Here is a 27,317-nt window from a genome sequence, read left to right as displayed (position 1 = left end):
ACTCTCAGTACCTATGTGACAGTTCATTATTGTGTGTAATTCCAGCTTCAGTGGTTTGATGCCCTCTTTCTCCTTCTTAAACACAGGGCACATACTTGCTGTACAGACATACATGTAGGCAAAATACTCATCTATATAAAATAAAAGTGAAAATTATGATAAAGTTAAAAAGAAAACTGAAACAGGAAGCAGTGTTTTTTTTTTTTTTTTTTTTGCATGTTTGGGATGTTTCCAACTTATTAGTGATGGAAGTCATAGTGATAGTAACTGCATTGACATGCACACTTAAATTGTTGTAGTGGGAAAGGAGGTACACGGTTTTTATTTTTATTGCTTTTTTAACACTGAGTTTCTTTGTGTAGCCCTGGTTGTCCTAGAATTCATTTTGTAGACCAGACTGGCCTGAACTCACAGGGATCCTCCTGCCTCTGCCTCCCAGGTGCTGGGATTAAAGATGTGAACCATTCCCCCCTGGCTCAAGTTTTTAAAATTTACCTGGCAATAATACAACCCCTCAGATAACCTGTGTTTGTTGAGTGAGTGTTTGCTGAAAACTTGTTTTCAATATTCTGACATGAGTAGTAGAGTTACTGCTCTTTTAAACGAACAGTGATGAGTGGCAGAATCGGGAGTATTAGCTATGTCTACTAGCACCTGTAGTAGCTGTGTTAAAGTGGCTAACTCTGTGTCCTTTGGAATACAGTATACTTCATATGTCCCAATATTTAAAAGCTATATAAGTTATTGAGATACATAATACCTACTATTTTAGTTTTTTAATTCTGCAGTGTTTTTTACATTACAAGTCCATCTCTGTTCCTGTGGTAGCATCAGACAGCACACAGCTCTAGACTCCTTCATGCCTTTTGTTTCCTGTGACACCACACAGGGACTCTTAACATTTTCTCTTTGATAGACACAGGGCACTGAGGGCTTGTAAATCACAACTTGCAGGCAATTTTGAGAGAAAGTTCACATTCTTAGACATGAAAAACCTAATTTTTATAGTTCTTAGTTCATTGATTTATGCTTCCAAGGATTCACATGAGTTTGAAAACAGGATTTGGTGGGCAAAATGTCTTGGTTTCTGCTACAGTCAGAATTTTACCTAAAAATAGGAAGCTTGGCAGAGTTGACAACCAAACTCTGCCAAGACAGGGTAAGCAAGTCCTCAATAGTTCCTGCCTCACAGATATGTCTGTCAGATCCATTGGGCCAGAAGGCTGAAGACGATGCTCTAACATTATAGAGAGTTTTGGGTGACTGCTCAGGCAACAAACTGTCTCTGTCATTTTATTTTCATTTTGGAAGCTTCTAACCTGCACTTCCTGTTTACTCAGGTAATTAATTTTATTCCTTCTCAAGTCTCTGATGGGGTTGAAGATCAGATAGTTTAGTCTTACATTTAGGCTTAGTTGTTCAGGGGTTAAAATGTGTTTAGGTCTAGACAGATGTCTTAAGTTGATAGAGATGAGATAGGATAGATACTGATTTGCATTCAGAATTTTAGACTCACCAAGTTAGGAAAGGTTTTTTCTACAAGGCTGCCAAATACTAAAGGAAGAAGACAGGATTTGGAGTTTGCAGTGAGGGTACTTTGGAAAGTCTAAAGTAGTAGGGAGCAGTGTGGCTTTAGCCTGCACACCAGGAAGGGGCTAGAACAGAAGTCATGTGGGTGAGGCTCTGTCACAGTAGGTACCCGGAGTAGGTACAGGTAGTGTTTGTGCGTGTGAGCCTGCTGCTGTGATGCCTCTGGCAGGACGAGAACCTTGGCTGACCTGTTTGCCCTCAGCCTGAGCAAATGTTCATTTAGCTGATAAAGTCATCATTTTTACGCTTCGCTTCATATTTGTCAGGGTCTTCCAAAAAGATTGTTCCTAGCTTTAAATTCTGGTGTTTGGAAATGTGGTAGTAATGGACGCTCATAATCATATCCCATGGTGGGTGGTCCTGAGAACACTTGTTTGTGAACTTGGACAAAGGCAGAGTAAGTTTAGAGCATGAGATGCAGTTCATTTTCAGATAGAAGGAAATGTCTCCTCCTCATTTAGGCAGACACCTACTGTGCACAGCTTTGTTTGCATTCTGATAAGCAGTTGCTTACACACCTTTGTTTCTATAGTATGTGCCCCACTGTACACACATACTCCCCTTCCCAAAGAGCTGAGAGGCTTCCGGTACCTTACACATGTCACCCGCCCTTCCATAAGTGATGGGTACCGGCATTGGGTATGGCAGTCAGTAACACCTGCAACATCTCTTCATCCCTCCTCCTGCTGACCGCTGGGAATTCAGTCCTGCTCCAGCACAGCAGCAGTGATTGCCTCCTCTAATCTAATAACGGCGATTGTATCTGGAGCCCATGGGCATCTCTGTATTTCATTGTAAAAAGCACAGGCCTAGAATAAATCTGCTGCAAACAGCCTCTGCCGCATCTCAGACTGTGGGAGAATTGGGAGAGTAATGAAGGGAACTGTTGGACACGTCAGTCCTGTGCTCCCTCCTATGAGATGATCAATTCATGCTGTTGGCTTTTGGTGTCTTTTGAGACTTTTTCTTGTAATTTCAGAAAATAAGGCAGTTGGTGTGATGAAGTCGGGCCACGTGTTTACAATTGAGCCAATGATTTGTGAAGGTGAGTGTGTGTTCCTGTACTGCATTTGTGTCTTAGTCTTTTATTGCTGTGAAGAGACACCATTACTGCAGCAACTCTTACAAGGAAAGCATTTAATTGGGGCTGGCTTACAGGTTCACTGGTTTAGCTCATTATTGTCATGGCGGAAGTACGGCAGTGTGCAGCAGACATGGTGCTGGAGAAGGAGCTGAGTGTCCTCAGAGTGACATTCCCTGTGACCAAGCATTCAGACACGTGGGTCTGTAGGGCACATTCATGTTCAAATCACCACAATTTGAAACATTTCTTTTATTCTTGCTGTCGTTATTGTTGTTATTATTATCATTATCTTTATCAACAGACACGGGGTTTCTCTGTGTAGGCTTGGCTGTCCTGGACTCGCTTTGTAGACCAGGCTGGGCTTGAGCTCACAGAGGTCTGCCTGTCTCTGTCTCCCGAGTGCTAGGACTAAAGGCATGTGCCACTGCGCCTGGCTCTTTTACATTTTTGTCTATTTAATTTTTGCAAGTGCACACTTAAGGTGTAGAGGTCAGACAGTGTAGGGGCCTAGGAATCAAATTTAGGTTGTCAGCACGGTGGTAAGCAACCTCAGATGCTGACTTGCCGGACTTTAACATTTGTTGAATTTTTATTTTGTATTATTGGTTACTCATCACGTCAGTAACTGGTTCTATTTGCTTCCTTTTTCTTCCTTCTCCCTGTTGCATCTTGATTGGTAATATGTAGAGAATTGAACACTTTAAGGGTTTCTAACAAGGTCAGACTTTTACATAGTGGATTTTTTGTTGTCATTAAAAGTACCTGAATCTTGGGCCTATTCATAAAAATGTTCTCAAAGGATGAGTTGTAATAACAAGATCCTAGGTCAAGCCTCTGTGGAAGTTCCTGCTTGATACAGTAGGAGGGGGAGAGGAGACAGTTGTACAAGTTAATTCCAGTTAATGGAGAAGCTGTTAGAAGAGTAAACAGATCCTTGAGGGTATAACATGCCCAGGTCACAAAGCTGCTCGTGGGGCAAAGTTTGCCAGACTGATGAGCCACCCAGCCCTTTACAGTCAGCACTCACGTCTTGTGGTTTTGCTGCAGCATCACAAGGATGCACATCACAGACACACTAATCTCTGTAGCCATTCTGTTAGGATTCTCTGTGGGGGCATGGGCTGTGATGGTGGGCTTGTTGTTATGAGACTGTAACTGGGAGATCCTTCTGCCAGTTCTTCATTGAAGCAGGGCAACATGGAGTGCTGGTGAAGCACACCCTTACCAGATCTGCCAGGTGTAAAGACTCATGTGTGCTTGAGTGATCAGAGGTCAACCCCACATTCTATTTGTCAGGAGCTGTTCACCTTGTTTTTGAAATAAGCCTCTCACTGGAACATGGGACTTGCTAGTTAGGCTAGTCTGGCTGTCCACAAGCCCTGCAGGAGCTGTCCGTGCTACCTCCCCAGAGCCTGCCCGCTGCTTACGTGGTGCTGGGATCAGACTCAGGTCTCATGCTTTGCCAACTTAGCTATCTCCTTGCCCTCATAATTTCCATAGACTTGAAAAAACCTACTTCCTTTTGCCCTTCTTTCTCTGGTTATAAGGATTTTATATTGTAATCTGCCCTCAGCTTGCCGTTTACTGACAGTTACTTCAGGAGTGACAGTGCAGGAACTCAGGTTCACCTACACACCGGGATAGTTCACTCTCTTATCCTGGAAAGTTGCCGGTCTAAGTTTCTGTCAGTTTTGTGGGAGGAGTTTGCAGTCTGATGCCTTCATTTTGGAAGCGCCATCTTGACTTGATATTGAGAGATAGAAAATTGTCAAATTACTACACATATGAACGAGTGTAGACAGTGTTACTTCATTAGTGCTCCAGATGGGAAGAAGTTGGAAAGGCTTTAGCTAAAACCAAGTATTAAGAGGATCGTGATCGTGAATTTGACTGCTTGTTTCCTCTTGATTTGCCTAGAGACTATTTAGGAATGTGAATGACAAAACTAAGCAACTTTTTTTGCTTTGTTTAAGGTGGATGGCAGGATGAAACCTGGCCAGACGGCTGGACTGCAGTGACGAGGGATGGAAAGCGATCTGCTCAGTTTGAGCACACCCTGCTGGTCACGGACACTGGCTGTGAAATTCTCACCCGGAGACTCGATACCTCTCGGCCTCATTTTATGTCCCAGTTTTAATTTCTCTCAAGATGCCTAACATCTGAACACCATCTTGTACTGTACATTTTATTGAAAGTACAGAAACGAAGTTTTTTTTTTTTTTTTTTAATCACTCCTTTTGTTTTGACTGTGGATAAGAATGGACTACAGCATTTGGTGTGTGTCCTCAAGAGCTTTTTTGGGTCTGAAAAAGCTGAGAAGAATAAAGGAAACATGGCTTACTTCCTTCAGTCCTTGGCCTCACCCCCTCAGTTTTCTGTACTGTGTTTTCTTCTTTGCCCCTCGAGTACTTTTACCTAAGTCTGCTTCTCATTGCTTTATCACTGCCACAGACCAGCGCCAAGGGCCAGCTGCTGTCCAGGAGAATGTTGAAGATGAGAAATCTTGAAACTTTAGCAACATGTTGCTCCAGATTTTTAATTATATATTGATATATATATATATGGAAATATATATGCGTACATTTAAAATTCCATATACATAATTAATGAACACTATATTACCTTTGGTCTGGGTTGATTCTGCTTTGACAGGATTATCTGCTGTCATAAATGGATCCATAATTTGTTAGTGATTAATTCCTACTTGGGAATTGGCCTCCTCTTGCCCCATGCTAGTTAGTTACCCTTGCATGTGGTAGGGACGACGACTCCCCTGCAGTGTGGACTGTGTTAGGGAATGAATGTTAAGATTCACTTGGGAGATTATCAGACTTTGTCAGGGCTGGTGTTTGGTGAAAATAGCTATGCTGCAGGCAATGGATGGCAGCTGCAGAGTAATTTCACAATACATTGCTACTTCAGACGTCTGTTTAGTCAGAAATGTGAGGGGAGAAGCCCCCTTTCTTCAGAAGCCTTATGTTCTAAGGGAACATCTCCATATTCTCAGAGCAGAGTGGCAGTTGCCCTGTGGCAGACGATGGGGAGCGTTCCAAAATGTCCGCAGGTGTGAGCACGGGCACTGTGGCTATGAGTTTTAACATACAATAAACAGTAATGAGAAAGGAACTTGTTGCAGTGCTGTAAACACTCAGAATGGGTGCTGCTGTCCTGTATTGCAAAAGCACCTCACCTCCGTTTAGAGCCTCATCAGGCATGACCCTGGTGCCCGAATCTCTCCTCCTCAGCGGATGTTCCAATATGAGTCAGTGCAGTGGAGACACACCAGATCATAAAGTTGTCACGAGAGTATCCTTGGTTGCTGGGTGTCTCGTGACTTTATTGTAATATAATTTGATACCACTGACACATACATCTTTCCCAGAGTGCCTCACACCTTATTGCTTTAAGAGAATGATGATGTTTTCATGACTTTATTTTAATGATTTAGTAAAGTGATTGAATCTGGTGTAGACTTCTGGGTGTGTGTGTGTTTAAAGTTTTTATCAAACTGTAATATTTGTGAATGGAATGCCTTGTAATATGAATGTTAATATAATATGTAAAGGGAGATTAAAAGTTTGGACGATTATCCCACTTACTCTAGTTGCATTTGTTGGGATTTCAGAGGGAACTGATGGGAATGAGGCATTTCACAGGCTGAACTCACTACCACTGGAGCATTTTCAGGCATAATAGTGTGCCACAATTGCGTGTTGTTTAATCCAGCGGAGTGCCAGCGCCACTTGAAGCGTAGTTGTATCATGAGAGCTTTTAAGGCCAAAAGAATGGCATATTTAGGGGAGCATTTTATATTCTGACAGCAGAATTAGTACTGGGGTGTGGTGGGGTGTTCAGTTTACATAATTAGAAAATAGAGCTAGAACAAAATCTTGGCAGTTTTGTGAAAAGATGATTAGACATGCTGATGGGAATGCTTTCCTTGTTTTTTTGTTTTGTCTTTTTAAACAATGTAGGCTTTAGTCTAATCTTGAACTAATGCTAGTTTACAAAACATCTTTTATCCTTGTAAAACCACAGTAAGTTAACATTAACTTTTTTTGTCAGGGCTAGGATTGAACTGGTGGCTTTGTATATAGTAGGCAACTCTGCTCTACTCTGCTGCAACATATCCAGGCTAACTTGTAAGCTGGTCTTTTTCCTCTTGTCTGTCTTGCACTTCCTGTAGTTTGAATTGGAAAGAAGAAAAACATGCCTGCCCTTTGTATTAGTGCTTTTCCTGTTGCTATGACAATACCCAACAAAAGAACCTAAGGGAAGATATTTTTGGGCTTACAGTTTAAAGGGGACAAAGCACACCTTGGAGGAATGGCCTGGTGGCAGAGCATCAACGTACTGGCCACTTTTTGCTCCTGGAAGAGATGCTGCTGCTGCTGCCTACCTGGCTTTTTTCTCTTTGTATTCAGTCCAGGACCTTAGTTCATAGGTTGGCGCCATCTGCATTCAGGATGGGTCTTCTCACCTCAGTTAAAACTCTGGAACCACTCCAGACACTCCCATAAGTGTGCCTCATAGATGACTCCAAATCCAGTCAAATTTGGCAATGAGAATAAAACATTTCTTATCTTCATGTTTATCTTTTGCTGATACAGTTTAGAACTCCTTCACCATGTATAATATTCTTCTCCCTATAAACAGGGATGCTGGGTGTTTCCTATTGTTAATTAGTCTTCTAAGTCACTTCTGTTTGGTTGAAATTAACAGAATACCCTGAAGCCTGGGAAGGAGGAAGGGGCAGAGCAAAGGTTCAAGGGGGTTTGGAGAGAGAAGGGGTCAGGCCATTAAATCTGACTTCACTTCTCCCAGCAGCGTCCAAAGGCCAGTCACTTCTCAGCTAGTGACAGGATTTTGTGTCCACTTGTCTTCACACTGGGAAGTGTGTGCAGGACTTCGGTATGTTGTCACAAATTGCTATCAATGTTCAACTTCTAGGTTGTGTCTGGAAGTTTCCTCCAAATCATCCCACCACCCTTGGCTCTTAATTCTACCCCATATTCTACAAGGTCTCTGAGAGGTACGACACATCTCATTTATAGTTGAGCAATCCAGTTATTCTGCCAGTTGACCAGTTGAGGGTCTGTTAATTGCCACCTACAGGAAGCTTCTGTGAAGACCACTGAGAGAAATCCCTATGTCTAGCTTTAAAAAAAAAAAGCGAAGCTTTTACTTTACAAACAACTTTTTTCTTGAGTAACAAGCCCTGTTACAGTCTTCCACCTCCTCCACTCAACTTCCAGTAACAAGCCAAAGATGCTGTTTTCAAGAACTTGTGAGCACGTTTGTACTATGGTGTTTTGAGAGAAGCATATGACCAAGACACCAGGGATCTGAGTTGAACTGCCTGGCTGGGGGAACAAATTATACCTTTGTGCATTGATGGCACAGCCTAGTAACAGTTTATATGACAATGTGAGTATGAGGCCAGTTTATATTATCAGTAGCTGGGTAGGCCACTAGTTAATTCAGGGCCCCCGTTTAAACTTAAATCAGTGTATTTGAGAGCAGAGAGAACAAATGACAGTCATGCTTCTGGGCCGTGTTCTGTGGCTACCACAGCATAGCCTCATGTTTTGGGCTGCTGGGAGTCGTTGAATACACATCTAAGTGGGAGGTAGTCCTCTGGTGCATTCTGCATGCACTTTACTTGCAAGGAGCACCTTTACCTCACACATATGCAACTGTCAGTGTTCAGTTGAGCCCACTGTTTTGTTCTCAGAATTCTATCAAAAGTAGCCCTATGGAGCGGGCATGGCTGGTTCACCTGGCTATGTGGTTGTTGTCAAGACAAGGGTATGCATTTATTATCAAAATAGCTGCCTAAATAAACTTTAATGCATGAATTTTAAAGTTGGCAGTTTTTAATCTAACCCAGCTAGCCCCAAATAATTGAGACAGAGCCTCAAGTTCTATTCAACATTTTTCTACAGACAGTAACTGAGCAACACCAGTCTAAATTTATCCTCTAGGCTAATCTAACAGCCTCCCAGCATAAATCTCCTAGATACTTGCAGTTTATGGCTTTCTTGGCTCCAGCAGTTTTCTCATCCTCTCTCCTATACTTCTGCTCATAGATGAATCCCCTTAGCGCCTCTTCTTGCTGGAAATGGGAGCCCAGCCCTATCTCTCTACTGCTCAGTTATTGGCTGATCAGTTTTATTGACAAATCAGAGAATTAAGTGGGGAACAATGTTTACACAAATTTGAGATGAGTTTCTTAAGATGAGCGTTATAACACCTTGTCCAGATTGCAAACAGAAAGGAAGGTAGAAAAACCAGCATTTGAATGACTCAAGGGTAATCTTTATACAGTGCACAATAACACTATACCAACAAAATTTAACAAAAGTTTATTGAATACTTGATAGTATACATTTCTAAAAGGTATTTGTGGGGAAAGAATATTCTGATTTTGGTTTGTTAACTAAACCCATGCTGATTAATGAAAAGTCAGCCTTTCTTTTGGTCAGCACTGTTTCTAAACACCACTGATCATCAGCTTACTGGGCAACTTAAAAAGGGCAAGATGTTCAACTTCTACACAATGCAGAAAATCTTTTTATTATGTTAAAATATCCCTTGATGAGCAGCAATTATTATGTGGAGAGTTCAGAAAGTGACTATTTGCCTTGTCCTTGATTAGAGCCATGATAACACACATTCCTTCTACTAGGTTTTGAAGTCTTAAGAGGCTGTTAGTTTGCAAATCTGTCAGACTGTTCCTATCCAATCACCGGAAAAGGTACAGGATGGACAGTGTTCTCTTCAGAATTTACATCTTTAGAACAGTTCGAATGCTGTGAAAGAGAAGCAGTATGAATAAAATTTGAAAGATGAACTAAAAAAATAATTACATTTATTTATTCTATGAGTGTGTGTGTGTGTGTGTGTGTGTGTACCTTGGCATGTCTGTGGAGGTCAGTTCTCATCTACCATGTGGGTCCCGGGGATCAAACTCAGGCTGTTGGCCTCGGCAGCCAGCACCTTCTCCCGCTGATCCACCTCATGGGTCCCAATTGGTGAACTTTTAAGATCACCAACATTCTTTTCATTTTGATCCTCCCTCCCTTTCTAAGTGTCAAGTCATTACTGATTCTTTAATACGCAGCTGAACTGAAAACTCACCTTTTCCCCGAGTGCATCAGGTCAAAGGCTTTGTTAATTTGGTCGAAGGACAGATCGCCAGTCACAAATTCGTCAACTTTTATCTTTTTGGACATATATTCAGACACCAGCTTTGGGACACTTTCTACACTCTTCCATCCTAAAAGAAATCACATTCTTATGGAAAACTTACACCACAAGTGTCTACAGTTTGCTTAGTCATTTCCCTTCCCAGGTGACACAGAGGCAGTTACAGAAGAAGTGGAATTCAAAGGCAATGAGACATTCTAAAACTGGCTCGAAGCAAAGAACATTCAGATATATCCTTAGCTGTGAAAAAGTAAACATTTTAGAGTTGTTCTTTTCCTACATTAGGGTTAATAAACACTTGGGCCTGATGGCACAGGCCTGAAAAGCCAGCTACAGTGGAGGCTGATACAAGTTCAAGGCCAGCCTGGTCAACTCTGTCTCAAAAGCAAACAAATAAATTACAGTACAATTCAATAGAGAGCACTTGCTTGGCTAGTATACGCAGCCCTGGCTTCAAAGGCCGTTTCACATTCAGCCCCTGAGATCTGGTGCCCCCAGAACACGTGCTGGTTAAATAGTCCAGGACACTAGAAAGCACAGTTAGTTAGACTGACAGCTTCTAAGGTAGACAGTGTCTCACAAAAGGAGGAGAATTTTGGTCACGCCCTCATTTTAGCTTACTTTCCAAAGCTTTTCTTATGTGCTTCAAAGAGGTTGGCAAAACACACAGCATGAGACCTCTACACAAGTTCTCTCAGATCGTTCAGAACGCCTGGGATGCTCAGTTTTTTGACAGCCTAGAACTGTGGAGGTCACACATTGGCTGTGAGACCTGCTTTAATAGCTTCTCCCCAGCTGAGCACCACAAAAGAACTCCCCAACCTTTACCTATGGTTGGATGACGTCAAATGACCAAACCCCTCTTAGGGTCACACCAGGGGAAATGATCAGCTTCATAACCTTTTAATTTGCTAAAAAGTTTTGTCAATAGTTTAGGACTCGGTATCGGTTAATATCGAAACCAAGATTATTTGGAAAGAGGCCTAATCACATCAAGTGACAGCTGTGTCCTCTATGAAAGGAGCGAAAAGGATAACTAGGAAACCACGCAGAAGCCCCGGGCACAGCTTACCCAGCCCGACTCCAGCTTCCTGCTCACTAACTCTTTTTTCTTTCCTTTCTTCCTCCCTTTCTCTTTCTTCTTTTTTTCAGAGACACTAGGTAGCCCCGCCTGTCCTGGAACTCACTCTGTAGACCAGGCTGTCCTTGAGCCTGCCTCTGCCTCCAAGTGCTGGATTAAAGGCATGCATGGTCACATCCGGCTCTTGCTCATCTGTTGACGGCGTGTGCTGTGTTGTTTGGTTCTGTACTCTGTAAGAAGCTGAATATTGCCCCAGCACCAGCAGTCAACACTGGCTGATTCTGAAAGCCTCTTCAAGCCTCCCATGAAACAATTCATGATACAGACAACTCGTAATGGTATGTGTTAATACAAGAAAATGAAACTGGGATTTACTTTATGCCACTGGAAACAGGCTAGGGAAAATCTACTCATCCGCTGTGTTACCTCCAAAGGCAGTGCCTTTCCATGTGCGTCCTGTCACCAGCTGGAACGGACGAGTGGAGATCTCTTCACCTGAAGCAGCTACACCAACCACCACACTGACGCCCCAGCCTTTGTGGGCTGCCTCAAGGGCCGCTCTCTGCAAGCACAGAGATAATGCATGAACCGCACTGAGAACGCCCTTGTCCCCAGACACCTAAGTAGAGCAGGGGCGACACAGAACCTTTTAAAGAAATAGCAACAAACAAATACCCAATCTTCATGGTTAGCTATTTTAATTTTATTGAGCAATTATGTTTTAACAAGTATCTCAGAAAACAACAGAGCGCAGAGGTACTGCACACACCATTTGTAGGCCATGCATCTGACAATAGGCTGATACCCAGAATTTACAAGAAACTCCCAAAAACCTAGCAACAACTAACAGCCTGGGCAAGGGACAGAAAAAAAAATTTTTTTTCCCTCAAAACTAGACACAGATGTAAACAGGTACAGGGAACACACTGTTCAGCGTCACTAGTCACTAGAGGGACTCAAAACCAAAACATACCCACTCCAGTAAGAACGACAGTTATCAGAATGGTTGCAGAAGAACTTTCTAGAATTCAGCATGAAAGGAGAAGGAACAGGAGCTATCTGAGCTGTCCACCCTTCTGGCCTCAGCTTGGTCATTGGCTTTAAATACGGTTAAGAAAACCACTCACTATGACTTTTTTTTTGGTGGTGGTGGGGATAGATAGTCAAACACAATCCTTACAAAAGGCCAGTAGAGAACATAAAAGGGAGGGGGTGGGGGGGCACTGGGGGAGAAGAAGGGCTTAAACAGACTTCTCAAGCTTCTGAGATTCTGATTCCAACACAAGGGAATTATATGAAAATGGAGGAAAGGAGGCAGCTAAGGATGCTGCAGGTGCCACATTCTAGCATTCAGGGAGTCAGAGGCAGGCAGATCTCTGTGAGTTCAAGGTCAGCCTGGTCTACAAAGTCCAGGACAGCCAGGGCTACAGAGGAAATGCTGTCTCTATTAAAAAGAAAAGAAAAGAAGAAGAAGAAAAAAGAAGGGATGGAGCAGGTGGGGATTTGGGCTTTGGCAGGTGGGAATTTGGGCTCCCGCGTGGATGATGGTCCTTGGTTCTTGGAAACAGTTTTCATTTGTTCACCTTTCCCTGAGCCCTTGTTTTATCATTTCCCATTCAAATAGCCACAGTAGTCCAAGTAGCTACTTCCATCCCCTGCTTTTAGAATTAGTTCCTGTCAACGCTGTTCCTTCTACAACAAAAGAACCTTTAATCTTAAGTAAACTGCATTTTAAAAAAAGTAGTGTAAGTGCAGAAAGGAAAGGCACACATGCTCACCATGACCTTCACGTTGCCAATACACTCGAAGGAGTAGTCCACACCGCCATCCGTCATCTCCACGAGGACTTCCTGGATGGGTTTACTGAAATCTTGGGGGTTGATACATTCGGAGGCTCCAAATTCTTTGGCCTTTGCGAATTTGTCTTTATTGATGTCGACACCAATGATCCGGGATGCACCAGCCACTTTGCAGCCCATGATCACCGCCAATCCAACTCCTCCCAGGCCAAAGACAGCACAGGTAGAACCGGGCTCCACCTACCGTCAGAGACCATCTGTAAGCAGCCTGCGAAGGGTCACAGCCTCCCCGCCCAGCCAGCCATGGGGTTCAAGCAAGGTCTCACTGAACTGAATGTAGGCAGAAGCAGAAGCCAGGAGCCGGTCTCTTACCTTGGCAGTGTTCACAGCAGCACCATAGCCAGTTGAAATGCCACAGCCGAGAAGGCAGACTCTATCCAAAGGCGCCGTAGGGTCAATTTTAGCAACGGAGATGTCAGCCACTACTGTGTACTCGGAAAATGTGCTGGTTCCCATGAAGTGAAAGATAGACTTTCCTTTGCAGGTAAACCTGCTAGTACCGTCCGGCATCAATCCTTTGCCCTGAGTGACTCTGAAGGAGGACAAGAAACAGAAGCGTAGACTCATTTCCTTAACTCTATAGTGCAATGGCCAAGTCACGAGACTTCACAGACTACCAGAGACCAGCCAGACGCAATGTAAGTACACAGGGTCTTTTTTATTGATCTTGCTCCGGAGCAAGGACAGTCGGTTCCCCAGAGGCTCAGGAAGGTGGGCGGCCTTGACTCCTTCCAATACAAGGTTTTTAAAGGCAGAAACAGCAAGTGGGGCTTTTCTAGCCTTGGAGTCACATAATTGGGTAAGGGGCATAGGGGAAGTTGGCCTTAACTGATAAGGTACAGGGCAGAGGAGCTTTGAGCCATGCTGCAGGGGGACACTTATCTAAATTTTTCATCTGCTGCAGCTGTTACACTGCAGGTCTCCCACACAACTGGGGAAGGGGAAGCTGGCCCTAATCTGATAAAGTGAGCTTGTGTTTGGATCTCAGGGAAGTGAGCCCCTGGTCTAGCAGCTTGTGTTTGGATCTCAGGGAAGTGAGCCCCTGGTCTAGCTCCCAGGGAAGTTGACTTCAAGCTGATTGAGCATAGGGCAGGGAGGGGGCTTCTGCTCAGGGAAGCTAGCCCTTGTCCAGTTCCCACAATAGGAAAAGAAATCGCTTTTAAAAACAATGATCAGCAAATACTCAGAAAAGCATTACTAGGACAAAATTCCCTAATTTCTAATGCAGTGGCTCTCAACCTTCCTTGGTGGGGGTTGGTCTGGTGCTGTGTATTCTAATGCTAATTACTGGCCTTTCATCGCTCTTCCAACCATAACATCAATTTCGTTGCCTTTCCGCCCTGTTTGAGACAGGGTCTCTGCTACTGTGTTAGTCCGGACTGGCCAGTCTCCTCTTCCCATTTCCCTATGGGCATGCCGGGTTCACACATGTGTGCTTCCGCAGTGGCTCTGCTGTGGTTTCTGGGGATCTGAATTTTCCCAACTGAGCCACCAATGTTCATCCTTTCTAATAAGCACAATAACCCAATGTACACTCAGATGGACACTTTGACATATATAACATGAATAAATACACAAATGGAGAGCTATGTGTGTCTACTTCACACCTCAGCCAATCAAATCGCAGGGGAAGGTAGACACATACCCAACATGAAACACCTAAGAACATAGCACTGGTGTTAACAGTCCTGCTTGGTGGTATGACCTCGTGCCCACCAACAGGCAAGTGAACAAACCTTGGTTATTTGGAGTGGAATATGACAGAGCAACACAACACAGACCTGCAATAGGAACTCGCACACTGCTCAGAGACAGGAATGGAAGAAGAAACCTGACAGCACATGGCCCTGGTTCCAACTACAAAGTTCTACAGGGAAAGCTACCAGGACAACGGCGACCTCTGCAGGAGTCAGGTGTGAATTCGGAAGGGACATGTAGAAAACAGAGGGATGCTGGTAGGGATCTGGGAGAAGCGTCTGTCCATCCAGCAGGTACGCACACATGCAAACATTCAACTAGGCTGCACATTTACAGTTTGTGTACCATGAGTTGTTGGAGGTTGGTCTGGTGTATTTTGATGCTAACCACTGCTTGCTGGCTTTTAATGTGCCCCAAGTTTTTGCTATGCAACCTTGTCTACAAACTTATTCCTGTTTGACCAACACACCTGGGCAGGCAAATGGGATAGAGCCTAAGGTTCGAGGGCTTTGAAGACAGAGAGGATCTTGGGAGAGAGAAGATAGGACAGAGGAGGGAGGAGGAGAATCGCTATGGGGAAGGAAAGGAGGCACATGGCCCCAGAGAAGGAGGAAGTCTGAACTTCCACGTGGAAAGAAATGCAGAACATTAGCAAGAATTTTGGCATTATGGATGGGATTATGGAGGTAGCCCAAATAGAAATTATTAGAAGCAGATGGAATGGGATAGAGACTGGGAGTTATTGGAGGATGGTTTAGGAGGTAATATCTGCCTTGTCCTAGCTAAAGGCTTACTCTAAAATACATCAGGTGTCTGTCTCTTTATTGATTGTAAAAGTGGGTTAGCTAATATGACCCACCATCATAGCTATAGCATAGTAGTAAGTATCTATTGGGCCACACTTCTAAATTGGCCACAGCAGTGAGTCCTGTATTAAGGCATGGTCTACATCAAGAAAAAAAGGCAACAAACAAGCTCTAAAGGGCCTCAGAGGGTCCTCAAATGGCGGGCCACCCCTTACAACAGAAGCACCCTTTCTGTGTCAAGGGATTTCTTATGTCCTACAAGCGTCACATTCGCCCTATGTGGTAACTTTTATTACTCTGCTTTAACAGACAATATAAAACAGCTCATAAAAAGGACTTCATTTCACTTTCAAAAAACATGTCTTTCCTTGCAAATTTAGCTTATTGTTACAGGAAGAGAAAAATTTGATTCCTCCCCCCTTGTTTGAATCTTTGAAATAAGGCCATATCTGTATTCTAGACTGGCTTCAAATCTGTGAGCCTCTTGCCTCTATTTCCTGAGTGTTGAGATTACAGGATTGGGCCACCATGCCTTGTAACAAGCTTCTGTTTTATATCTTAATGGCTGGTGATTATGGGCAAACTGAGATTGCTGAGGCTTGATTTTTCTCATGCTTGAAATGAAAGAGCTCAGTAGCATTGACAGCAGGGAAGGCCCCTTTAAAGACAGCATTAACTATCTCCTGTATATGTGCTGTATAAATCACTACACTGAGATCTTTTTTTTGTATGTGTATGGGTGTTTTGCCTGTATGCATGTATGTGCACCGTGTGTGTGTCTGACACCCTGAAGAGGGCGGTGTTTTCTGTAGGACTGGAGCTAAAGATGGTTGTGAGTTACCATGTGGGTGTTAGGAATCAAACCTGGGTCCTCGGAAGGGCAGCTTGCACAAGTGCTTTTAACCACTGAGCCATCGCTCTAGCACTATAGTTAACATGAATGAGAGGGCTGGGGAGAGGGTTCAGCAGTTAGAAGCACTTACTTACAAGCATGAAGACCTGAGATCAAAGCCCAGAGGCCATGTAAAACACCAGGCACCAACCCGTGTGCTTGTAACCCTAGTGCTGAGGGGAGGGAGGAATGGAGCCTGGCAGACACAGGAGCTTGCCGGCCAGCCAGCACAGCTGAAACAGAGAGCTTCAGTTTAAGTAAGAGACCCTGGGCCAAAGGCGTGGGCTGGGGAGGCTATGTGACAGTCTTCTCTGAGATTGAAACATTTCATTCTGCAGGGAAATTCCTTAGCTGGAAGGCAAACAACTCAAACTGGCACTAGGAGGTCCCTGGAACTTGCCAGATCCACTAGGCCCCCTCCCTGCCAGCGGAAGCAATAAAAGTTGAGTATCCCCCAGACAAGAGAGCTAAGCTGCCAAGAACCCTCTCAGACCAGAGCGCTGGCTGGAAGGAGAGGTTTAAATTGGAGCCTCTTGGAAAGGACACTCTCTGACTTGTTGAGCAGGCTGCTGGTGAAGGGAGCCATGGAGCTGGCCTGGTCTGCTGCCTTGATTGTGTCATGGGTTTTTAGGTTAGATATGCCTTCCAGCTCCCGAGAGGCCAATGCACACTCCCTCAGGCAGTAGTCAGGTCTCTTTGTGTTTCTGTGTTCCCTTAGTAATCAGGGAAGCACAGAAGCCTTACAGGACAATTGGCCTTAGACATTAAGCTTGTGTACTCTATGTAGCTTGCAAAGTACATTGTATCCTGGCAACTGCCATTATATTGTTTCAGATAAAGGTGTACAATATCTGATTGCTCTCAATAAAACAGCTTCAGTGCTGTGGACTCTCCAGCCGCCCTGACTTAATTTCTCAAGGCCATATCTGGCGACCTTGACCCAGCGCAGGCTGATGCAGCTGTCTTTTGAGTGTTTCCGCTCCTCTAAGGAACCCCTCACCCATATTCCTCTAAGTAACCCCAACAAAACCCGCTGGCTCACCAAGGTGGACTCTGGTGGCAGCTGAACTTTGGTCTGTTGTGGGCTTCATATCTGGGATGAATAGATGTGTTTTGCTGTCTCCCAGGAAAAGTTTTGCCACACACCAGGGGCAAGGGGGTAGGGGGTAGGAGCCTCATTGATGTCCTACTGTGGCCCCAGGATATATCACAGACATGGGCACATATACACACAATTAAAAAAAAGATATGTATTTATGTATATATGTATGTATGTGTGTATATATATATATACACATACACATATATGCAAATATAAAAAGATACTAACCTTATTTTCTGGCAAAGGTTTGTTTTAGGATTCAGACAAAATTTGCATTCTCCACACTGTGGGACGTAAAGCGGGATGACAGTGTCACCTGAGAAGCAAATGTAAAATTGTCATCTCAAATGGTGTAGCTGGCTTTAAGTCAGTGGTTCTCAACCCGTGGGTCCTGACCCCTTTGGGGGCTGAATGGCCCTTTCACAGGGGTTGCACATCAATTATTTTCATGATTCATAACAGTAGAAAAATTATAGTTAGGAAGTAGCAATGAGATGATTTTACGGTTGGGGGTAACAATAACATCAGAACTGTATTGAAGGGTGGTGGCACTAGGAAGGCCGAGAACCACTGCTCTAAGTGGCCATGGCAGTCCGATTACTCTCATCAGATGACTCTGGAAAGGAACAACCTCAAGGCTTTCAGGGACATTAACTAGAGAACACGGCTCAGACACTGACTAGCCATGCACAAAAGTAGGTTTCAAAGTTTTTGATCTAAATGAAACTCCAAATAATTGTGGAGGATAACGACGTATTTCAAAAATATCAACTCACTAATATGACTCCAATAAATTCTTGCTTAACTTGCCAGAATTGCTTTTGGCAGTGTATTTAAAACGAATATACTACAAAATCAGACGGGGAAAAAAATCAACCCAAATACTTGTTCTTCCAAGATGAGTGAAATTAACCTCGACTACTGTTCATAAATAAATAAATAGTTGTAGTGTCCGCACAGAAACAAGCCAAAGCCATTAGAGTGCTTTAAACGCCTTCCTTACCTGCCTTCAGTTTAGTAACCCCTTCACCAACGCTTTCCACAATTCCAGCACCTTCATGTCCCAAGATCACCGGGAAACAGCCCTCGGGATCAGCGCCGCTCAGGGTATAGGCATCGGTGTGGCAAACGGCAGTGGCCATGATCTGCCAGGATGTTCAGAAAAGCATCTAAGTGTGCATGCATATTTAGCTAGAGACACGAGTCAAGGAAAAGGTCCCGTGCTTCATGCCACACTGTGCACACCTGTAGATACACTTCTTTTACTGGTTAACTTCTCCCAGGCCAGCATGCTTACAACCATGGCATCCTTAAGGACCTTGTAGTGACCCTTGTAATGCAAGGCGGTGCAGCACAGCTAGTTTCCTTTTTGGTGCAACGTGAGCAAGTGGGGATAAGCTGGTGGCTTCACCAGCACTGTGCCTTCTGCAGTTGTAGAGAGGATGGAAACAGCTGGGGCCATCCCACTGCTGGCCTCGAACTTGGGGAACATGATGCCTAAGACGGCACTATTTCTGAGAGAAGCCTGTCTGGCTTATACCGCTGTTGGTGGGACTGAGTCCTTTTTGCTAACATGCACACTTTCTACTCACATAAGCCTTTCATTGGCCTCTCTCTGCCTTCTAAGAATTATATCTGGGGGCTGGAAAGACAGCTCAGTGATTAAGAGCGCTTACTGCTCTTGTAGACGAGCCAGTTTTTGGTTTTCGGCACCCACAACAGGCAGTTCACTTCCTGCAACTCCTCTGGGCTCCAGTGCCCTCTATCATCTCCTCAGGCACCTGCATGTATGTGGCACACATAAACTCATACAGGCACATAAACATATACACTGAAGAAAAAAAAAAATCAATTAAAGGCAAAATCTTGTTTGTATGTGTGCTTTTCTGCTTCTGTCCTACGAATTCACTCTCTGCTGTAAGCCAGACGTTTCCTGGGGAGGAAGCTGTCGCTAGCCACACTACTCATCTTTAGCTCATCTGGGACAAGCTGCCTTCTTTACTGGCAAAAGCACAATCAGCTTAGCTTCCAAACATGAACAGAAATACCCAAAGTTGTGGGAAGCTGAAGCTATCGCCCTTGCTAAGATGGCGCCTGGCAACCTGCCAGGCAGGATGACTTGCAATTCTGCTCCTGGTGAACAAGTCTTTATTCGGGTTGTGGGCCGTGCTTTTGCTCTGACATATGCATCCCGCCTTGTCGGGAACCAATTGGAGCTACTGATGTAAGGGCTGCTGATTGGGTGAGATAGAGGATATAAAGGGGCGCGGAGGTGTTGGGGGAGGAGAAGTGAGTGAGCGGGAGAAGAAGCAGCTTGCTGAAAAGATTCCTGAATAAACTGCCTGGAGAAGAACGCTCGGGTCGTGTCCTTATTTTCCGCTGGTCGGAACGGACGCGACAAGTGGTGGCCCGTACGGGGACGCTTGTCATTTACAAGCGCTCAGAACTCTTGGTGGTCAGGGCAGTCGACTGGAATGTTCCCTGGTAAGCAAGGGACAAATAAAGTTCTCGGATACAGAGACTATAAGGTTCCGGTTAGGACTATAAAGACTCGGTACGAGCGATAAGGTTACCTGGTAAGCAAGGGACGAATAAAGTTCTCGGATACAGAGACTATAAGGTTCCCTGGTAAGCGAGGGACGAATAAAGTTCTCGGATACAGAGACTATAAGGTTCCGGTTAGGACTATAAAGACTCGGTAAGAGCAATAAGGTTCCCGGTAGAGGACGAAGTAAAACAGAAAGTAAAATGGGAAATTTACCATTCGGCCCTATGTTTATCGCACTTAAGGACTTGTTAGGTGCAAAATCTGTAACATCATCAGATTCAGAGGGGGAGGACTCAGAAGAGGAAGTAGAAAAGCTGATCTGGAAAATGGAGAAGCTGGAATCCAGGGTGGAGCCTTCGGCTCCTGGGCCGCCTCTATCTGAGTTGCCTCGGCCTCCTCCCTACGTTCGAGAGAATGGCTCAGGGACAGGACAGTGGACAAGGCCTCCGGGCCCGTGGCGCGCGGCAGGCCGCCGGCGGGAGCACGAGCGGCTGAGCGGCGGCGGAGGTGTCTCCGCTGAGAAGATGCTCCCCTTGTCGCTGCTGAAGACAACACAGAATCACCCCATGCTGGTGGAGCTAAAAAATGGGGAGACGTACAACGGACGCCTGGTAAACTGCGACAACTGGATGAACATCAACCTGCGGGAGGTCATCTACATGTCCCGGGATGGCGACAAGTTCTGGCAGATGCCTGAGTGCTACATCTGCGACAGCACCATCAAGTACCCACGCCCCCGAAGAGGCTGGAGATCAGACCTCTACTCCTGCCTGTTGCGTTTTAAAACAAAGAAGGGGGAACTGTGGGAAGCTGAAGCTATTGCCCTCACTAAGATGGCACCTGGCAACCTGCCAGGCAGGATGACTTGCAATTCTGCTCCTGGTAAACAAGTCCTTATTCGGGTTGTGGGCCGTGCTTTGCTCTGACGTATGCATCCCGCCTTGTCGGGAACCAATTGGAGCTACCGATGTAAGGGCTGCTGATTGGGTGAGACAGAGGATATAAAGGGGCGCGGAGGTGTTGGGGGAGGAGAAGCGAGCGAGCGGGAGAAGAAGCTTGCTGAAAAGGTTCCTGAATAAACTGCCTGGAGAAGAACGCTCGGGTCGTGTCCTTACTTTCCGCTGGTCGGAAGGGAAGCAACACAAAGTATTAAAACATTTCAGATTCTCAGACCCTGGCTGAAAAGGGCCTTGAAAAGGTTTTGTGTGTCTCAATCGGATACGTGCGAACGTTGGGACGCAGGCTAGTGTGCACAGTCCTGGCATGATGATGCAGGAGAGCCGTGACTCTTTTCCTTGCGGGAAACACTCTTCCAGAATGTTAAGGAACAAACACATACAACAGTTATGACTTTAAGCATTAACTCTATCATAAACAAGCCGGGAGCAGAGGGGAAAAACAAAGTTTTATAAATGTCAAGGGGTCAAAGGTCTTGGGAATGCTATCTTCTGCCTCTCTCTGGGGGTCACTTCTTAGTCACAGTGGAGGGTGAGGAGCAGGGCACCCTACCTTGTCCATCAGGGGCAGGAGGGCTGGAGAGATGCCTCAGCCGTTAAAGGCCAGGCTCACAACCATCAGGGGCAGGGCACTTTAAAGCTCTCTAGGCACAGGAACTTCATCTGTCCATTGCCGTAAACAGCCAAGAACCTCTCTGTAGTTTTCTGGAAGCAAACCTGAAGGCTGTGTCTATTCTTTGGTTCTAACGCCAACAACCATGCTTTGTGAGTTACGGGGATCGGCAGAAAGGGGGCGGCGGGGGTGGGGGTGGGGTGTGGACCGTGTAAAGCCACCTGAAACCTAAACTATAAAGTTATATTGTGGTAACCCGCTAATCTGTAGGTTTGGCTTCTCAGCCCCAGAGCTGACATGCAGAGGGAGGGCTGCTGTGAGGGAGGGGGGCAGGTGGGAGAAGGATCGTGACTTTCTGTAGCTGGAAGGCTTCCAGTGCTTTCTCCCAGACACTGACTGCCCTTTGGGGTTTACCCTCTGTGGGCTTCAGCTCCACTCCTCTATCCGGAGACCTAGTCGTAAGCTTTTCCCCACAGTGCCTTAGCTGTAACATTACCTTAATTCGAACTTCATGGGCCTTCGGAGGGGCCACTTCTACTTCCTCTATGGAGAGAGGCTTTCCTGCCTCCCAGGCGACTGCAGCCTTGCACCTGATCACCTGGAGCGGGGGAAACAGGAGTAAACGCTTTATCCTCCTAAATTAATAATTACTCCGTGGTCAGTTCAGATGGTGATGAATGCTAATGTTAAGGGTCTGCCAGGGTGGGGCAGGTGGCCCAGTGAGCAGAGCCCTGGCTGTGCAAGCCTGAGGGCCGGAGATGGGCTCCTCAGAGCAAGCTGGCTGGCTGGACTAAATGGACTGGTGATCTGCGCGTTCAAGTGAAAGATCTCGATTCAATACACACAGTGGAGGGCAACTGCAAGAAGACGCCTGATGTCAGCCTCAGACCTCCATGTGCCTACATTTGAACACACATAGACACACTCACACACACTACAAACTCAGACACATGCAAAACTAACTAAAATAAAGGGAACAGCACATTCACAGCAAGATGTATTACCTCTACGTGAAATGGAGAATTGTTTTTAGGTGTCATATAAATAATATAGTTAAAAATATATAATTAAAGGGTCAGGTATAGTGAGGTAGACCTTTAGTACCAGCACTTAGAGGCAGAGGCAAGTGGATCTCTGTGAGTTCGAGGCCAGCCTGGTCTACATTTCAAGTTCCAGGACAGCCTAGGCTACACAGAGACAGCCATCTCAAACCTTTCCCTTCAAAACCACCACCACCACCAACCACAACAACGTGTATGTGTGTGTGTGTGTGTGTGTGCGCGCGCGTGTAATTAAATGAAGGAATGGAGAGATGGTCCAGTGGTTAAGAGCACTTGCTGCCCCTGCAGAGGACTTCAGTTCTGTGCTCCACATTTACATGCTCACAACTACTTGTGACTGCAGTTCCAGAGGACCTGTGTCTTCTGGCTGCTGAAGCTCCTGCATGCATGTGGTGTGTATAAACACACACCGGCACACACAACACACAGTTGAGAAACTGTAGAAGATGGAGGAAGAGAATGAGAGAGAGAGAAGAATGAATACAGCATACAGGTCCTAAGCTAGGGATGTAGCTCAGTGGAAGAGCATCTGTCGTGACTGCACAAAGCCCTGTATTTGATCCCACACACAGCAAAAGGCAAGACAAGCAAAGAACATTAAAAAAAAAAAAAAATCCCCCTTTCCGGGTTCTGTCAGAAGGTTTGGCAAGTACTTCATGAAATCACAAATTTAATATTATGTGTCCTAATAATCTTTTCCTTGGGATCGCTTATAAAACATTGCCTTACTGCAAAACTGCACAGTGGAAAGGATCCTAAGAAATATCCTAATGCGGGATATGCAAAAACACAACTATCTCTTAAAAACTGTGCTAGCTACTGCATTAGCCATTTACCATGGGTGGCTATTGAACATAAGAAAAAGGCCAGTGGGAACTGAGATCGGCTATAAATGTAAAATTTTGAAAGTATAGAAGAGTAAAAATATTTTTTGGCTGGGCATGGTGTGAACGCCTTTAATCCCAGCACCCGGGAGGCAGAGGCTGGCGGATCGCTATGAGTTCGAGGCCAGCCTGGTCTACAAAGCAAGTCCAGGACAGCCAAGGCTACACAGAGGAACCCTGTCTCGAAAAACCCTAACAAAAAAAACCAAAACTTTTTTTTTGGACTCGCTTTGTAGATCAGACTGGCCTCGAAATCACAGCTATCCGTCTGCTTCTGCCTCCCGAGTGCTGAGATTAAAGGCGTGTGCCACCACGCTTGGCTAAGAGTAAAAATATTTAAAAATACTGATAACATGTTGAAATACTGTTTTGACTAGTAGGCTGGGTAAACATACCATTAGAACTAATTTTATGTGTTCTTAATGTGTTTGCCGGAAAGTTTAAAATTCCATATGCAATTTAAATCGTGCCCCTAAAACAATGAGCTATCACAGCGCTTACACTCAGTGTAGGCCTTCCTTACCGCGGAGGCAAGCCTAATGAAGAATGTTGGGTTTTGATCAGTTCACTTGATGCTTACGAAATGTGTTGACAGAATAAAGGTTGCAAGTCACTGGGTTTATAGGAGATGGGCTTAAAAGTCAATACCGTGATTTAAAGAAACATGTACATGGTGCTGCACACAGGAAGCGAAAGCCAAAGGAAGAGACTAACTTTGCTTGATAGTTTTGAGCTCAGCCCGGGCTCCAGCTCCGCCATCCTGCAAGTGCGACCCGGGCAAGCTACTCCATGCCGTGTGGAGGGCGCGGGCCTCTTCCCACCAGCTCAGGCCGAACAGAGCACAAAGCAAATTTGCTCTCTAAGCGCGTGGCCGAAACAAAGCCTCCTTGGCCTTGCTGCGGCTGCGCTGGTCATCCCCGGTGGGGGGCAGCGAGCTACCCTGGCGCTCCCCTCCTCGGCTCCGGCCCATCGCGTGCCTCCATACCTGGTTCGCCATTCTGCAAGCTCGGGTGCGGGCGCAGAACGTTCGCAGCAAGTGTAGCGGAACCCGGGCAAGGGCGTGGCGTGCGTGATGGGAGGGGCTGAGTGCGAAAGGCGTGGCGTACGTGAGGGGAGGGGCCTGATGCGAGAGGCGGGGCGTGCGCGATGGGAGGGGCCGGGTGCGAGAGGCGGGGCGTGCGCGATGGGAGGGGCTGAGTGCGGGAGGCGGGGCATGCGTGAGAGGTGGGGCTGGTAGGGCGGGACTAGTGCCGGAGGGTGGACCGCGGACTTTGGCTCCGGTGTTCCGCTGGTGGAAAGGCTCGTTTTGTCCTGGGGTGAAGCTGTTTATTCCTGGCTGGCCTGACTGAGTCGCTGCAAAGCCTTTCTGTGCTATTTTCCTGTCTAATTTCAGTGCAGTCGTTGTTCGTTACAGGTGAGAGAAGTGCAGCGTGAGGGAACCGGAAAGCCACTGAAACACGTGAGAAGCGAGCCAAGTGTTTCTGTCCTCCTTCGCCCCTTTTTTTCAAGGCTAATTTCCCGAAGACACCTTAAAGGTCGATTCTCCACGATGTTGAAGCCCGAATCTCTAACACACTTCTAAATTAATGCCCCCTCTTTGCGATCTTTCTAAAACATACATTCATCAATGCATTTTCTTTCCTCTTAATTTTTTGTTTTCTGGATTTTGATTTCTAAAAATATTTAAGGGTAAAGATAAGGATAGAATTAGAATTCTGGTGAGATTATTTTTTTCTTCCCCTATTGTAGGTTTATTATTTAAACTTTGCATTTTTTGTTAGAACCTCTCTCCTTAAAACAACACACAGCAACACAAAACCGAAAAAAAAAAAAAAAAAAAAAAAAACCCTCTGAATTTTGCTTTGCCAAGTATGGCGTTTTGGTCACCGTTCTATTGCTGTGAAAAGATGCCATGACCAAGGCAAGTCTTAAAAAAGAAAGTTCTTAATTGTGGGCTTTTTACAGGTTCAGAGGGTTAGTCCATGGCAGAAAACACGGCGGCAGGCAGGCATGGTGCTGGAGAAGGAGCTGAGAGCTACATCCAAGACTAATAATACATTATATTAGCCTACGAGGCCATTCTTATTCAAACCCACCACATACGGAGATTATGAATTATACCCCAGTAAGTTGAACAAGTCGAGGAATTAACGGTTCATCCAGAAGTGAACTCACACAGGGAGAGCTGCTTCACAACTTAATCAGACTATAAGCCTTCCCCTGTGGGCACCAGTTCCGGGGTAAGATGCTGAAGTGCGATTGTCATGTTGCTGGAGGTTCCTTTAGTTTCGTCTGACATTTGTAAAGTCTAGGGAGGATGCAGTCGTGTGCAGTGGAGGGAAGCCTTCTGCTTTGGGAATATTATCTTCATGATTTCTTAGGGAAGCAGGGAGACTTTCTTTCCCCTTACAGTTTCCTCTATAGCCGGGGTTCTCAACTTGTGGGTCATGACCCTTTTGGGGATCAAACTACCCATTCACTGGGATCACATATCAGACATCCTACATATAAGATATTACATTATGATCCTTAACAGCAGCCAAATTACAGTCATGACGTAGCAATGAAATGATTTTATGGTCGGGGGTCACCACAACATAAGGAAGACTATTAAAGGGTCCCAGCTTTAGGGAGTTTGAGGACCACTCTCTAGAGAGAGTAGACATGTAAACAATTCTGTTCTTAAGGAGGCTAGCCCTCAAAAATTATTTTACCAGGCCTTAGCATGAGGTTTCCCTGGGCTCATTCAGCAGAGGTGACGGGAGATGGGTCAACTTCAGCCGTCCACTAGCTCTAGGATCTTGTACCTTTTAAAGGGACGAGGATTGAAAATAAAAAAGGACACAACTGAGAATAAAGTTTACAGACTCACCGAAAGACTCAGATAAAATAAAGAGCTAAAACTGTAGAATGTTTTCTCTTTTCCTGTCACAGTTACTAACATCATACTTACTATGATTCTTTTTACACAGTAAATTATATCTGTCTTTGAATTAAAAAATTCCAAGGCACACAGAAAGGAAAAACACTGTTTGAATGAACAAGGCAAGCATCTGGCGTAGACCTAGAAGATGGCAGGTGTGCTGGAACCATCAGGTCATGCATTTTATTCATTTATTTTGAAAATAGATTTTTTTCATACAATATATTCTGGTTGCAGTTTTCCCTCCCTGAACTCCTCCAAGAGTCTCCCTACCTTCCTCGAAATCTGAATCTACACCCTTTCTGTCTTTTGTTAGAAAAGAAACAGGTGCCTTAATAATAATAATAATAATAATAATAATAATAATAATAATAATAATAATAATAATAAACAAAAACTGGAATAAGACCAAACAAACAAACAGAAGAAAAAGGGCCAAAGGAAAAGTACAAGAAACAATACATCAAGAGACACAAATGTTTATACACATAGGAATCCCATTAAAAACAAAGCCAGAAGCCATAAGACATACACAAAGGATATTTAAGGTTAAAAAAAAGAGTCTGGCAAGACATGAGACAAAGAACCTCCAAAAATTTCACTGAGTTCATTTTGTGTAGCCCACCAACTGTTGGGCATGATGGGACCTGCCCTTAAGAGTGGCTTGTGTCCCTAGTGAAACTTGTTGGAAAGAACTAATTTTTCATTTGTGAATGGTTATCAGTTGGAGACAGATTGTGGGTTAGAGATTGGGGCTTGTATTCACTTTCTCTGTCAGGCCTGAGACCCCCTTTGGCCCAGAAGGGTGCAGGTACTGTGCATAAATGCCACAGTCTTTGCCAGTTCATATGTGCTTCAGTACTGTGTTTACAGGGCCTCTAAAGTTATTTTTTTTTCCTTATAAAACTGTGTTTGTTTCTCAGTTTTTCTCCTAACTTGACTATCACACAAGTAATTGAGACTTTGATATTTGTTTAATAATAAGCTTCATAGCACAATAACTGAACAAAT

At 44.9% G+C, this 27,317-nt stretch overlaps 2 protein-coding genes across 3 annotated transcripts in view; one reads left to right on the top strand and one right to left on the bottom strand.

Annotated features, from left to right (window-relative positions):
• Metap1 (methionyl aminopeptidase 1) overlaps positions 1-5,023 on the top strand; it is a 34,401-nt gene extending 29,378 nt beyond the window's left edge. For both annotated transcript variants that reach the window (XM_051165455.1, XM_051165454.1), the window contains exons 10-11: positions 2,570-2,635; positions 4,648-5,023. In XM_051165455.1, coding sequence (XP_051021412.1) covers positions 2,570-2,635; positions 4,648-4,811 — 230 coding nt within the window. In that variant the 3' untranslated portion in view covers positions 4,812-5,023. The remainder of the gene's footprint in view (positions 1-2,569; positions 2,636-4,647) is intronic.
• A 4,199-nt stretch (positions 5,024-9,222) lies between these two features.
• LOC127206359 (alcohol dehydrogenase class-3) lies at positions 9,223-22,078 on the bottom strand (the record flags this gene model as incomplete). Its single annotated transcript, XM_051165646.1, has 8 exons — positions 9,223-9,486; positions 9,815-9,953; positions 11,391-11,526; positions 12,743-13,003; positions 13,136-13,355; positions 17,550-17,637; positions 18,325-18,466; positions 21,935-22,078. Coding segments are annotated over 8 exons (1,155 nt in total), but the record flags the coding sequence as incomplete, so codon positions are not given.
• Positions 22,079-27,317: the final 5,239 nt, after the last annotated feature.

This window comes from Acomys russatus, chromosome 23, assembly GCF_903995435.1.
Source record: "Acomys russatus chromosome 23, mAcoRus1.1, whole genome shotgun sequence".
NCBI classification, from domain to species: domain Eukaryota; kingdom Metazoa; phylum Chordata; class Mammalia; order Rodentia; family Muridae; genus Acomys; species Acomys russatus.
The sequence above is the reverse complement of the archived record's forward strand: the minus strand, read 5'-3'. Positions and strand labels throughout refer to the sequence as shown.